The sequence below is a fragment of the Pseudochaenichthys georgianus genome, chromosome 6 (genome assembly GCF_902827115.2).
Source record: "Pseudochaenichthys georgianus chromosome 6, fPseGeo1.2, whole genome shotgun sequence".
NCBI lineage: Eukaryota > Metazoa > Chordata > Actinopteri > Perciformes > Channichthyidae > Pseudochaenichthys > Pseudochaenichthys georgianus.
Genome location: NC_047508.1, coordinates 38,402,843 through 38,418,827, shown reverse-complemented (window position 1 = coordinate 38,418,827; position 15,985 = coordinate 38,402,843). Strand labels below are relative to the sequence as shown.

The following is a 15,985-nucleotide window of genomic DNA, read 5'->3' as shown; positions in this document are numbered from 1 at the left end:
AGAGTTGAGGCTTTTTCTTTCTGCATGTTGCTCTACCCCCTGGTGGTAAACACTAGAAAATAACAAAAGCTCATGACCTCCGCCTTCATTCATAAAAATAGGAAACCAAACAGGAAAATCACCATTTTGAGTGTCAGTCTGAATCTGGAGGCGCGAGGAGGACTCACAGCCAGACGCTATCATTACTGTGGAAAATACGCTATTCGCATATACGAAAATAAAGGACATTAAAGTCCTCTCACTAAAAATGTGTTTTGATAATGTAAACGTTTCTTTACCTAGCCTAAATTGACGAATGGCTGTTATGTGGAAATGTGTAATAAGAAGTAGGACATGTCAACGGTTTATTTCCATGAAATGCAGAATATTAATAAATCTTCAATATTTATGCATTTATAAGCTATTTTCCGTTTTGGAAGAAGTACTCAGATCCTTTACTTATGTAAAAGAAGAATGGCCTTAAAGTACTATATTATAAGTAAAAGTCCTGATTCCAACATTTGACTTAAATAAAAGTACAAACGTATCAGCTTCAAATTAGACTACTAAAAGTAAAAGTACTCATTCTGACCCATTTCATAATAATGTAAAGTAGGCTACTGAAGTATTATCCGGTAATTGTACTTCAAGTATCAAAAGTAAAAGTACTTTATTTTAACAGTATTATATTAATATGTTTATTATATCATCCTGGTTTATAGCAAGAGCATTTTAGTGTTGTAGCTTTTCAATGTGGAGCCGTTTAGATACAATACTGTGCAGATTAGTAGTACAGTAGGCTACTGCATTATACCATATCAGCATATATTATTTGTATGTACAACTGTGTTAGTCTTAGTGTGGTAAAGTACAAATACTACATCAAAAAAGTACTTGGTGGGGTATGTAATTTATTTCAGAAACACTTTTTGTTATATTCCACGGAATGCTCTTAACATCCCAATAGCAATGAATACATTAAATGCTTTAACAATAATCCATAATAAAATGTCATCTGTGGAATCCGTGGCGCTGCAAAAAGCACGACCAATCATCTGAGCCGGCCCGGCTAAAGTAACTGGATGGCCTACCTGCCTATCAGCCTTCCATCTCGTGCACAAACTTATCTCGTGCCCTCATTGGTCATGTGCGCGTTCGTGTGTGTTGGAGGAGGGGCTCTGTAAAAAAGTCTGAAGGAAGTGGCAGATTTTTTCCGGTTGTGTACTTTCAAATTCTTGCGCATTCGAGCTGGTTTCTCCATTCTACCTACCCTACCTTTAAATACAACAATTGCTTATATGCTGTAGCTTATATTCTTTTCTGAGAGTAGTACATTCCTGTACTCTCTGTTAGACTTGTTTTTCTTAATTAAACCAACAATACCTAACTTATTTATTAGAGAGCTTCTTGTGTACAGATTATGTTACCTTTGGAAAGAACTACATGATTCCCCATTTACAATCTCTATGCTAAACTAAGCTAACCACCTTCAGCCACTGCAGTCTATATTGAGGTTATTTATCTTTTTGTGCACATCCAGGCATTAGCTATACATCACAAGGGCTGTCTCCAAAACCATCAATGCATTAAGATACTGCTGCATTAAATAAAGTAAGAGGAAATAACTAATAATAGTAGCAGGTATTTCCGCACTTGTTGCAAGATTAGCAATTTAATTAGTGTACCTAGTCTGGACTCCCTCAGGCTACATTATGATCCAGTACACTTTACAGGAATTGCATGACATCATAGGAAGCAGAAAATACCCCACCGTACGATAAAGTCACTGTAATAACCCCCGAAGAAACCTCAGGCCTCCACAGAAACATAATATTCTGCTGATATTTCTCATCAGGATAGTTAAATAGTGCAGTCAGGATATTGTATTTCCTGTAAGCCTATTGATGGCCTTCATTTCATACATTGATGAGATCGTAATGAGGTTGTAAAAGTAATCTGATGCAAAACAGGCACACAGTGTGAGAAGTTGCTGAGCTTTCTCAATGCTGTGTTAACATCATTGTTAGGCCTGTGGTTGAATAAGGGAAAGCCTTTTGAGACAAATGATTCATTTCTTCGACTTCAAGTGTTGTTGTAAGAAAAGAAGCTAGAAGTTATAGGTACAATCACATGCTGTTTATATTTTTCATTCCACAAAAAACAATCCCACAATAGGCAAACTGTAAATAATAAGCCGTGAGAAAGTCTGGCTTGAAAATCGAAAGGAAAAGGGAGTAGACAACAATAGACTTCCTATCAAACTAGCTGACATTTGGGGAAATGTGATTGGTAAACTCTTAACCCTGCCCTTGTAATGTACACCCTGACATAAAAACTATTAAAGGCCCATTTTCACACACTGGTTAGCAGAGGGTGAAAGAAAGGCATTCACAGTCTAAATGTATCTGTTTACTCCAAGATGTTGTCTAAGTGTGGCGATGCCAAGCAACATGTAACAAGTCTGGAGTGACTGCTTTTTATGTAAAGGCTGCTTGAAAATCACATTTAACTGGATTTTTCTAAGAATCACAAATTAACTGAGCAATCCGTTACTGACCCAGATTACACATAGAAGATTGATTCTGATGCATTGATTCTGAATCATTTTAAATAGTTTTTTGTTTTGCACAACATATTAATTAAAAATGTTATAATATAATATGGTTGCCAATTTAAGAAGTATGCTTATGCACTTTCTTGCCAAGCGTTAGATGAGAAAATCAATACAAGTCTCACATGCGCACTTTAAATATTGAGCTACATTTCACCAGTATTTTCTTTTTGTATGTGGCTAGTCCAAATGTGTTCATATGTTGGATTTCAGCTTCTTGGAATTTGGGTTCAGTTTGGAAAAGAACAAGACTATTCATCATGTCTGAGAGTTGCAAGAGAAACACAAATCTGCCTCCTTAAAAGGCATGTGACAGGGTTTTCATAGTAATCAGAGAAGCCTAAGTAACCGTGTGTGTGTGTGTGTGTGTGTGTGTGTGTGTGTGTGTGTGTGTGTGTGTGTGTGTGTGTGTAAGGAACTAAGCACACTTAATAAGTGCAACTGTGTACTTACAGGTGCTCAGTTCCTGGAAAGTGATCTGCGCTGCTGACTAATAGCTGAATTCTTGCAGTAACCACATGCCTGACTTTGCTCTCTTTGACAGGCGTCTAGGTGTAGTGGTGACTGAATGTGGAAGACAAAAACATCCGATTGTACCCGATGAAAAGCATTTCGTCAAAGATTTTGTTTTTAAACACTGAGTCAGAAGGAGTCAAATGCTTTGGACCCTTCTACAGAAATATGTATTTGTACACTTTTTGACCACATAAAAAAATCAACGGGAGATCAAACATTATTTATATAGTTTTTCAATCTGATTTGTCACAAACCACATCAACTCTGTTTAAATGTTCCTTGTCTACATTTAGGTAGAATTCATTTAAAAGCAGATAACCCAGAACCTTCTACTGCTAAATACTGTTATCTGCTTTGACTTTTCAGATCAGTCAGTGATGTTAATGCTTTCCAGGAGCAATCACCTGATCAGATTTTGAAATGTGGTTTTTAGTTCTTTCAGCTGCATTGTGCACTTTCCTCTACTTAAGTCAGTGATCTCCTATTTCCCAGAATGAGATATATAACAACCCCCCCACACAAGGGTGGTGAACGTGTTATTTTCACCTGTAAATGTTCCGTGTAGGTGGTGAGAGCAAAAGCGATACCATCATAAGAACGAGAAGAAAGAAGAAAACACATTTTTTTTCCTCCAGAGTAGAACAAGTGAGTAGTTGTTCGAACACAAGACGAAAGATTTCTTCTAAAAATTATTAAAAATAACTGCCTTTCTCCAAATGGAAACATAAGTCCAAAAAGTACGTGTTAAAATGTTTTTAAATTAGATATAGAGTCTACAGCCAAAGTAGTAGTTCTTTGAGGTTGTTCTCTGGGACAACATTGCTAAAATGTCACCGTCTAAGTACCGTTAGCATGCTATCATTTGCCCCTCAGTGTTAAATAAAAGGAAAGCTGAGGTTCAAGTGTCAGAGCATGTGAGTTGTTTAACATTTGAAAGTGATCACTAAAGTCATTGCAGTTAATTCTGAGGGGGAAATTAATGTCTATAACGTCCATCATATTGTGGAGATATTTCACCTTCATGTTAAACTCATGGTAGGCTAGTGCTTGAGGACAATCCCAAATATATAGGGTCACCAAAGCATATTTGGTTTATCCTCTGGACACCATGAATGTACTTTGGAGATCTCTCAGTCTTGACCAACGTGTTGGACTGACCGACGACACGGTACGGTACGGTGTCCTTGGGTGTCATGAAAGGCGCCTAAAAATAAAATGTATTATTATTATTATTACGATTAGCTGTCGAGCTAACGCTAACTATATGTAGAAATAGAATAATTTGTACAGATAATTCCTTTATGTTACCACGACTACATCAACCACCTGTGAAGTCAAAGTTCAAACTTTGCAGTGGAAACAAATGAAACAAGTTTTAAAACAGTCCACAAACAATTTAACTGTAACTATTCTCACCAAAAACAAGGCAACGAAAAGGAAACGGAGAACCAGGCTGCTTCTGATCCTCAGATATTGTAAACTAGTTCATGCAGCACAGATCTCGTAACCTGTAGCGATGATATTAGGTGTTTTTATGTCAAAGGATATGCTGGCACAGGTCGACGAAAACTGAGTTCACGACCCTGCCAGACACTTTCTCGATTCTCGTCTTTTCCTGTTGACAAGTTCCTTCTAGCTCTTCAGTCACGCAAATGGCCTTGTGAGCTCACTCAGTGCAGAGAGGAAGAGATGCTCTCGATGAGCTCTCAGCACGATGACTCACATCCTATCATATCCTGGAACATCAGACACTCGCAGGTTTATTGACAGTGCAAGTGCAGTCAAGTCAGAGGTGTGTTTGCAGAGGATTTGAAAACCCAATTCAAAGGATTTTCTTAACTTAACATCCACTTCACTTTATTGTTTAAATAAGTTATATATACACACACAACTGTTTAAAAGTATTTGATTGTATATAGGGATCTTTGCTTTGTCACAGAGTAACCATTCAGTTAGAAGCCTGATACATGTAAAGAAGTCCAATAACCGGAATCTAATTAAATGAGCATATTAACAGTTTTCTAATGAAAAAAAACAAAACCTTAAATGTAATGTCTCTCCCCAAGAACTAACCTGATCCGATAAAAATACCTTTAAAGAAATAAGTGGGAACACTGTAGGCTGATGAAAAAAAACATTTTATTAAGAAACGTACTCTTTAAAACATATTTTTCAACATTGTAAAAACCCACGTCACTGCTGCCGTCTGACTGTCGGCAAAACCTCATCTCAGAAAACTCTGAGTGCAGCTCTCTATTTCTGTGTTGCACGAAGTAATGATCTGTTTACGAGTTCTGTATTGTTTGGAGGGTAGTCGTTTTAGAAAGTGTGCAAACTTACAGCGGTAATGATGTGTGTAATGCGAAATCCAAAGCAATCAAGCCGTAACATTTACCATGCATTATATCTCGCAGACAAAACATATTTTTTGGCATATGCAACTACCCATGGTGTTATGAAAGGGAGTTGCATATCAACCATCACTTAGTAGTTATGGTGGGTAAATACTGCCCAATTACTCTCAAAGAAACTAATCTGTTCTAGAGTTCTGCAGCAGGTACAATATGTGAATGTCAGAGTTTTATCCATTTAAAAACACATATATAACATAGCTCAACTGATCTGCACTCTGAAAACGTCCTGAGCAGTGCCGGATTAGAATTAGCCATGCAATGCAATTGGTCAGATCTGGAAAAAGCATTCAGCAGACCTTCTAAAGGAACATATGGAGGCCACTCAGAAACACTGAGTTAGCAATCCGCTTGTAAGCTTAACTCTCAGACCTCCATGTGCGCTTCCTGTATTGGCTTCGTATTTAAAAAGTTCAGAGGGTCCTCACTGTCCCGTAGAGGGGTGGACAGGTACTCTAACTCGTAGCCCCCGCTCCTGTTGGCGGGGCGGACTTCAGTCGATGGTTTTTTGTGCTCCAGGATCTGCTGCAGCTGCTGGCTGGCGTACTCGGGCTTGGTGGTGAGGGGGCCCTCGGGCACCTCGATGCCCAGGATGTCAGTGACCATGTAGGGCCGCAGCCAGCCCACCAGAGGGGTGCTGCCGGGGGTGTAGTGGGTCTGCCGGTGGTAGAAGAGAAGACCATCCACCTGCAGCCAGAAGATTAGATATTGAAGTGACTGTTATTTTGTATATATTGATTGTTGTGCTTTTATTTAGGTCTTAATGTGTGCATATGTATAAATGTGTCTTTGATTGTGTAAATATATATAGGTATGTATTTGTTTTTGTACTCTAGATTGTGGGTATTTTGATCTCTCTGTCTGTACACACAAACTGAAAGATTGACAATAAAGTTGATTTTGACTTTTGACTTGGAAATGAAAGCCTGATGAAGTTCCTCCATTTGTGTTTCAGAACCAAATGATGTATAATCCCACAAATACATGAATACACCGAGTGTTTTAAGCAGCTACTTGACTCTACATGCAATGTGCAGCAGATATGTTTTGAATTGAAGGAAGAGAGATATTTTCTTACGCTGAAGCTGTACTCGGCAGCCAGGGCCTTCTGGATCAGCTCTGCAGTGCAGGCTGCACTTTGAAGGCTCACAAACCGGAACTGTAGGACCAAACAAAACCAGAGCACACCACGCTGTTAGTTCAAAACACAATTTGTCCTCGTGCCAAATGTGAGAAATTACTTTCCGATGGAGAGTTTACTCTGCAAGGACTAAGCCTGATTTAGCTCCGACTGGGCTGTACCACAGGAAGGCTGAAGATTAAAAGGGGAATAGGAATTCAAAGTTCACCCGGGCTTCCTCTAAGCCCCGTAATTATCGAGATTTGTGTGCAATAAACACTATAGTGCACAATTAGTACCAAAGACGGCAATGGGAGTTCGCTTTTGATTTCTTTGTCTCCTCTTTCCCTGAGGAGGTTCACATTAAGGACTCGTGTGGAAACGAGGTGCAGCAAGGCACAACATGCAGAACGTGATTGGATAAACATGTAACAGTGTCTCAAATAACAACACTGAAAACTAGACGGGACAAAATGGGGCTTGAAGTGAAGATGCTCTTTTCCTGTTGCTCACAGGGTTGCGTTTGGCGATTTCTGAAAGGCCGTCCGTCTCCTCGACTTTGGACTGCAGCCAGAAGAAACGGAACTCGGTCTGTTGATGAGAAAACAAGAACTGTAAACAAAAACCTCCTTCTTCAAAATCCAGAGCCAATGAGAGGGGCAAGCGTGGCAAAGAAGCACATCTGTGGCCCAGACTCGGCTACTTAAGCAATTAGACGAGCATTCCTGGATTAGAAGCCCGTCTTACCGGGCAGTCGTAGACCGGGTGGCCTCGCCAGCACATGACGTCCAGGATGTAGAACGTTCTGTCCACCTCGCTGTAGATGCAGTCCAGGATCGTGTAGTCTGCTTAAGGCACAGAAAAAAAAGGGGCAACATGATCAGACATACACAATACACTATTATACAAAAAAATACTTTTACAACTTTATAGAACACAATGATTCCAACATCTGTATATGCAAAGGGTTTAAAAGCATTATTGACCAATATAGGAGTACAAAAGTTACTAGTTCTGATTTATTTGGTTGTTTCTTTTAGCACCCGTTTGATAAGATCTAATAAAAGACAGAACTGTATGCTTGCAACAATATCTAGTAATCGTTGGGTGTTTAGTTAGATCACTGCTCTCATTGACCCCATCCACATCTAGTTCTAAACTATTATTTCCCTTTCATTCAAATCCTCTGTTTTCATTTTTCAGTGTATACACATTTACAGAATGTTCTTTCTTATTATCTACCTTTGGAAAATGCTTTGTCTATAAGTATCACATTAAAAGCCGCAGGCGGAGCTTCTCTAAATGTTGTTGCACTGCATTTCACTTTGTGCATATCAACACCTTCTTGTAGAAAGCATCATCCATCAGCCCCCAATCAGTCGCATATTTCTTATCAATTACATCCAGGATCGAATAGAATCATATTTTGTGTGATATGTATTAGGGCTGCACGATATTGGAAAAAACTGACATTGCGATATTCTCTTCCCCTGCGATATGAAAAGATACAGGAATTGAAGAAACCATCCGCAAACCATCCTTTCTTGAACTTTAATGCTATACAATTGGTATTTTTTAAACGATATTTAACCGGATGAAGGATTTTAGTCACGGACTTCTGGATCTTGAGTTATCAGAGCAACAAGCTGAGCTAGCTCGGTTATCCTGCTGTGATCTGATCAAGAAGGATTGTGATTGGTGGTTTGCTGTGCATGCAGAGCCTGCATGTCACTCACTCAAGAACCCCAGACATGAGAGCCGCGCGAGTTTTCCTTTTGTAGCAAGCAGCAAAATAATTGTAAGATGACGTGTTTGAGTTCATTTGCCTACTTAAAGGTGGGGTAGGTAATTTAGGAGAAACCAGCTCGAGTGCGCTAGAATTTGAAAATACACAGCCGGAACAAATCTGCCACTTCCTCTCAGAGCCCCTCCTCCAACACACAGGAACGCGCACATGACCAATGAGGGCACGAGGTAAGTTTGTGCCCAGATGGAAGGCTGACAGGCAGGTAGGCCATCCAGTTACTTTAGCCGGGCCGGCTCAGATGATTGGTCGTGCTTTTTACAGCGCCACGGCTTATTATAGTTTTTTTATGTATTTATTGTCAAAGCATTTAATGTATTCATTGCTATCGGGATGTTGAGAGCATTCCATGGAATATAACAAAAAGTGTTTCTGAAGTAAATTACATACCCCACCTTTAATATTGCACGTCCTAAAAAATACAAAGTAAATAAAAAAATGCGATGTGAATATCGCGATTATCGTCGCGACACGATATATATCGTGCAGCCCTAATATGTTAAAGATACAATTACATTTTACATTGAAGAAAAGAAACAAACATGTTCGTGTATGCCGTCAATTACAGTTCATTTGAGAACCGATTAGAATATTGCCCTCATCATATCTCCATTTTCTTGTGCTTCATTAATTGCCTAAGTGGTCTCCTGTATTTAACCACTGCACCACATTCAGCAGGCCCACCTACCTTTGCCCATGGCCGAGTTGTGGCGGTTGCCCCCGGGCAGCAGGGAGGGGAAACGGTTCACACAGTATCCGCTTTTGGTGTACGCTGCAGTGGAGCCCTTCAGGAGAGAAAAGACAGCGAGGACACATGAAGGAAGAGTTACCACGACATTATCACTGAGTACAGAAGTATTGCGACTAATGAGAAAAGGAACAAAGCGATCAGAACACTGGATCATTCAATTTCTTCTATCACGTTGCTTTATTTACACACTTCTTAGCGTTTGACTTTGTGACACACTTCAGAAAGCTGACAGTTGTGCAATTAGCTCAAACCAAAAGTCACAGTATATCAGCTCACCTGTTGTTGCCCTATTTTGCATTACATGACACATTTGTAAATTAAGACTAACAATGTGTATTCATTTTTTAATGATAATGAACTTTGAATAATTTATTTAAACGACATAATTCAGTAAAAACTTTAACAGCACAATCATATTGTAGAAAGAGCGATTCGATTAGTTAATTGTCACATCGTTATTGCCTATTGTTTATTGTGAGGAGCTTACTACCTGCACATGCACATACAAATGTGTGCCTTAAATACTCAAGAAAGGGGGATGGTGGTGGGTGATGAGGAGAGGGGAAATATGGGCCAAACAGGGGGGTTTACATAGTTACTGCAGAGGACATAAAAGTGACTACCGATGAGACATGTTCACGTTTCCTCAAGCGACAAACACCATCTGTTTCGTAATGGCCTCTGTATCGCGGCGTCTCAAATATTTGCCGTCAATGAGGTCAAGTTCTGAAATACTGAATAAGGAAGCAGGTGACAGTCATTCGGATAATATAAGCGGTTGCATCACAGGGTGTGTGCAGTGTGATCGGAGGGGAACTGTAGCCTCGGGCCAGCGCGACAGGACAGACTCTCGTACAACATGTACGAGAGTTACCAGAGAAATGCTGACACGTGTTTTTATTACTCATAAACCACACAACTGAATACGTGGTAGATGAGGCGATTGCTTTACCTTCACCACTACTGAAGAAACATGCAATTGCGTAAGAAAGTCAAGTGGAAAAACACTACAGATTGTTTTAACATGAAGTTATTGATAGCTAATTTTGTTTCTTATAAGTTAAGGTTAATGATGATTACGAAACGAGAGGAAGTCGGCAAGAGGAGACTGTTTTTCTGAATTCACAACATCGTTTTTCCGGGTTGTTCGGGGGACATGAACAAAGTAATACAAGTCACATTATTAAAAAGGAACTCTAAAGCAATATTCCCCTTTGTCAACATTGTTTTTATGCATGTTAACAAAGGTCCAATATAATAGTGTAATACATACATGACTCAGGCAGGTTGAGCTAAGAAGGTGAAGCTGATCTAAAATCAGTATCCTTTCAGCTGCCACCATTAGTTGACTGACTGAAAATTAATCGGCACATTTTCATAATCATTTAAAATAAAAACGTCAATTATTCTATGTTTTAGTTTCTCAGATATGAGATTTCCCCCCCCAAACATTTCATTGACTAAACAGTAACATTAAATCAATAAAATAAAACAATGATGTCCCTGTGTTGGGCTTGGCAGATCACCACGAGGAACGTTTCAGAGCAGACAGAGCATGCATAGTTCAAATCAATTACAACCTCCTTTCACCATTGACCTGTACTATCCGTCTCTTTTCTGACGGGATCACGTTGTGCACCTGCATTGTAATCTAATGACTGAATGCACATTCACGTCGGCATGGTGAGGACTTCTCTTATTTCCAAATGAACGGTGAGACACAACGTGGCTCAATACCACAGCTTCTGGTACTTCCTGTTTTGCAGAATTTCTCATGACTTCTTTGGCGTGAAAGCCAATCCCTTTATCTTTTTGCATTACATTCTTGTAGTCATGAACATGCAGCTGTATTATATTTTATTTTATAAAAACTGCCTTACATTGCAACTCAAGACTCAAAATCAGATTTTAACATTAATATGGTAAAATAAACCTACATCTTTACAGTATCATAACGAAAGCGATTCTAGTTTACAGGAAAAGTATTCCTAACAGTTCCCCTATATTGTTTATTGTGTGTAGGATTTCTAAAATAATTGGTCTCATCTTGCTCACAGACATAACTCACCTCAGGCCGTATAATAAACCCCCCCACACAAACAATGAAGACTATAAAACGGACAACTCAAATCAAGCAATCTGATTGGTTCTTACTCGTGATATAATGAGTGTTTATCACGGGTAGAATTGTAGTTACTTTTCACAACAAGTCAGTATCCCTCCGCGTCTGAGAAAAGCTACAACCGTTACATTACGTCCGTTATGAAACTAACTAACTAACAAACAACGCTTAAGATGGAAACATGTAAGGGAGAATGTGCAGCAAGGACTTATTGATCGTTGTTAAGGACTCTCACATGCGCTTCGGGCCGAACCGCGCCCCTTACCTGTGATATAATGACCATATACCACGGCCTGTCGTGAGCTATTGCTGTAAATTGTGTAATTTTCCCTTTTTATTTGTAATATTTCTATGAATGCTTCTTCATTATATTAAGCTATCTGTGGCTCTCGACTTGCTGTAACAATGTACATGTATCCTCTGTGGGACACATACAGGTACTCTGATACTGATAAAGGGCATGCAGTGTTCAATGTACAATAAATGCACAGTGGGATAATCCTCTCGAAACATTGACTAGGTCGACACATGACACATGACATTGCATTTAAACTAGAAGAGTTTCCTGCTGTTGTTTATCTTGATAAAAGGTCGAAGGTGGTTAGGCTTACAATTAGGACCGGAAGATGACTCATTAAAAATAGAAGAGATGGAAACTAGTTGAAAGCACATAATAAGCAGCCTGCAGGATTTAAATTGAATTTGATTGACAGTTCTACATATGGTGAATGATCAATGCGGTGCTTTAAAACAAGTACCTTCTCCCTGTCGGAAAGGATCATGTGCAACGCGAGAAAGCATTGACAGGTTTTTACCTTGGAGGCAACAATGAGGGATCTTTTCCCCACGGGACAGACGACCATCAGCCAATCAGTGTCCAGCTCTGATGGCACATCCACCAGCCACTCCGACAGCATTATCTGAGGAGGAAGAGGAACTTTGTAACGTTTCACTTAGCTGATGCTTTCTGTCAAAGCGGTTTTCAATAAGTGCAATCACCCATCAAGATACAAACTCAAAACAGCAGGAATCCTGTAAATACATTAGCTTCAAATAAGACAAACCTTTCCAAGTATTGCATAAAGACCTGGTGCTTTTCTATTGGCTGAGGAGCCGTTGTTAACAGTCATTTTAAAGAAGAACAACATGATCAAATGTCAAATCTGATAGCTTCAACAAACTCTATGAACTCAAGCGCCCTCTGCTGATCGAGATGGTGCATCGTTTTTATTCATTTAGCTAAAGCATAGTTTTGGCATTGAACATCTTAAGTTAAAACTGACCTGGTTTGCATAATGTTTTGGCAGCTTCCTCTTCTCAATGTCCATCCCCTCCTCCTCTTCCTCCTGCTCCCGTTCCCTCTCCTCTTTCTTCTCCATGTCCTCCCCTTCATCGCTGTCTGCCCCGGTCCAATCCCCATCAGCCAGGCGCCGAGCATGGTTGACGTAGTTTAACCTTTTACTGAGATTAGCGATAAGGGGAAAAAACATTAAACATTAAAACATGCATTTACATTACGGCCAGAACAGGAACCAGTTCATCTGCAAACCTGCAATCTTAAAGAGACCAATTCTGGCAAGCTGGGAGAACATCTGGAAAGGGTTTTCCAGCACTGCGTCCAGGATGTAGATGACAAGAGTTTCTGTAGTCATAAGTATGCAGCTGGATTAAGGCGGTGTTTACACGAGAACGAAACGGGTTGTATCGGCTACTTTTCTCTCGCGTATAGCCCGTTCATTCACACGAGGCCGTAACGGAACCACGGAAACGGACCCCACGGTGGATAGATCTGCAAACGGAACGCTCTGGGGGGGCAAACGGCTCCGTGTGTACGTCCTATACGATCATTTCCTGATAACGATGAAGCCATAGCCCCGCCTCTCCCCACCTCTGCTGCTCACTGCTGTGGCATGGTCAGTAGCTACTGTCAGTAGCTACTGACCATGCTACAGATGTTAGTGCAACATCTACAGCTCCTCTACCACAACCATCAGCAACAAGTGGACATGGAGAACTACATGAACTACATGTTGCTAAATCTACCATGGGGCATAAACAGAAGGGCAACCATGGCAACCATGCTCAGGGGTCTTCTTCGCTGCTTTTGGTGTATTTTGTGGCTAAAGTACCGCGCAACTTACAGACCCGGCATATGTACTACAGCGTCTCCAGTGGTCTCGTGTGAACGGACACGTTAAATGAGCCGAATGCGTGTGAACGGAATACTTTTTTGAAAACGAATTCGGTGCGTAACGTTCCCGTGTAAACGGGGTCTTAGTAGAAGCAGAAGCAAATGCAAAACGGGCTCTGGTGCATTGGCTTTCCCTGTTTAGCAGCAAAGGTATTACAAATGTGTTCATGGTGCAATAATGAAACAAGAAAGGCAAATAACATTATTTTAAGTACTAAAACTAAATATAAGTGTGGAGTAGTGACTCTAGTTTGGAGAAAATCCTACCAACAAGGGACAGGGTCCGTACTGGGAACTTGTAATAACAGGATCTTATCACCTTCGCTCTGAGGACTTGTTTCTTCTAACTGAACCAAAAGTCTGCACTGAACTGGGGAAGAGGGCGTTCAGTTACGCTGCTCCTGTGGCTTGGAACCAGCTGCAAGTTGAGCTGAAACTCAGAGAGCTGGTCTCTTTAAACAAACTCAAAGCTACTTTCACTGACCTTGAATCAGCCGCTGTGTCTGTAAATGCTTTGGCTAAACTTGTTGTATGACTGTTTTGTGATTGTGTGTTTTAAAGATTGTCTGTAACTGTGCTGTTACCATTCTTAGGCCAGGACGTACAAAATATATACTTAGAACCTCCAGGGTTAAATACTGATAAAGAAGAGCGTTTACCTTTTCTGCAGCTCAAGGAAGCGTCGGCGCCTCTCGCTCTGCTCCAGAACGCTGAACTTGCTCTTGTACTGGGCCAGCCGAGGGTGAGCGGTGGCGGTGCTGTTGGGCTCCTTGGACACAGCAAAGCTGGCCGAGAGGGCTTGGGTCAGGTCATCCATGGGGACTCTGGAAAGGTGGACATTCAGTTGAGTAACAATATATCATTCAAAGAAAAAGAGAATAGTGGCCACCAATTATTAATAATCTTTGGGAGCCGCAATGACACTACTTTTGTGCTTGAAACACTTGTAAACCTATAAGAATGATGTGAAATCAACAATATATGATAAAATATACTATGTGGGAAGGAACCATTACATGGCACTTGCATAGTGGAGAGATCATTGAGTGGTGATTGAAGATTCATTTGTGATTTTGAGGCAACATTGTATCCATCAGTTACTGCTAAAATATTCTTTATTTTGGTGGTTCAGCCTGTTGCCAGTTAACCTCTGTTTCACATTTGCATAATGGCACACATGTTCCTGTTGTAGTGTGATTACATATTTTCCGAAGTCCAAGTTGATGTCTTGTACTTTACAACCCAACTGCACTATTACTATAAGATTAAGTAGCGAAAAGCAGTATATCGTTGTGATTTAAGATGTTAAAATCACAAAAGCTCTCTAAAACTTATATCCATTAATCATAATCAAAATAGTTGTCATAGTTTAGTTTTCTGTTATTAATCCCTCCAGCATTAATACATCATCACATTGTGACACACAGCTTCAGATAGCATTAACAACAGTCATTGTAAACATCAATGTATGTGCTAATATACAGTGTTGGAAGAAGTACTCAGATCCTTAACTTAAGTAAAAGTACAAATACTAAGGTCTTAAAATACTCCATAACAAGTTAAACTCCTGATTTCATAATTCGTCAAATAAATCATATTGTACAGAAGTGTAAATATACTTCAAGTATCAACAGTGAAAGTACTCATTACGCAGAAGGGACCGTTAACAGTATTTTTATTACTATGGATATTATATTATCCTGTTTTGATACATGTTAAGAGCATATTAGTGTTGTTGGGCCACATTTAGATACCGTGTAATTCAGCATGTGTACAAAGTAACTAGTGACTGTGAGTGATGAATGATGAAATAAATGCCGTGGAGTAAAAAGTACATATTCATCTCTAAAATAGCATTAAATGGAAATACTAAAGTCAAGTACAAATAGGTCTACTTATGTAAATGTATTAGTTACTTTCCATCAATGTTAACATATCCATTAAGTCTGTACCCTCGACCTTTAAAATGCAGTTCATGCTCCTCAGAAGAAGTGTTGAGGAGTTCACATGGTTAATCAAAACTGAACTAATGATACGAAAGCATGTAGAGTTATGTCCGTTTAAAATAACTTTTTAACCACATTACTGTTATCTTCGAATATGCAATCTACAAGGAAGACAAACCTCTAAACAAACGAGTGATACAACGTGAAAAAAAGCCCGGGGGATCTTTTTTAAAAACCCACTGCTACAACATTCGTAATGTTAGCAGTTAGCATCGAGCTAAACATGATGCTGCAAAACAGTCTTTAGCAACACTGGTTATACAGCGTTACGTGACTGTTTTAAGTGCACACTATCTACACATACTTATTAGACCCAATGTAACCATTTGACAAGATAATAGTATTACAAATATCACTAGCTAAGGAAGTACCTTGGAGATGCAGGGAGGAAGCTGCTGTGACGTCACTCTACCATAGTTCCCTTTCAGTTGGCCGACAATATACAGAAAACTAACCCGGAGTTTTACAGAGCAA

At 39.8% G+C, this 15,985-nt stretch overlaps 1 protein-coding gene across 2 annotated transcripts; it reads right to left on the bottom strand.

The window, feature by feature from the left end:
* Positions 1 to 5,228: 5,228 nt before the first annotated feature.
* Positions 5,229 to 15,960, bottom strand: snupn (snurportin 1). Of its 2 annotated transcripts, none has more exons than XM_034085110.1 (9): positions 15,883 to 15,960; positions 14,165 to 14,329; positions 12,598 to 12,775; positions 12,130 to 12,234; positions 9,130 to 9,226; positions 7,385 to 7,485; positions 7,151 to 7,228; positions 6,596 to 6,676; positions 5,229 to 6,204 (listed from the first exon to the last, which is right to left on the bottom strand). In XM_034085110.1, the coding sequence occupies exons 2-9, from the start codon at positions 14,320 to 14,322 to the stop codon at positions 5,884 to 5,886; spliced, it is 1,119 nt and encodes a 372-aa protein (XP_033941001.1). In that variant the 5' UTR covers positions 14,323 to 14,329; positions 15,883 to 15,960; the 3' UTR covers positions 5,229 to 5,883. The 2 variants fall into 2 exon arrangements, with proteins under 2 accessions (XP_033941001.1, XP_033941002.1); XM_034085111.1 differs by having other exon boundaries at positions 7,385 to 7,482.
* Between the last annotated feature and the right edge of the window lie 25 nt (positions 15,961 to 15,985).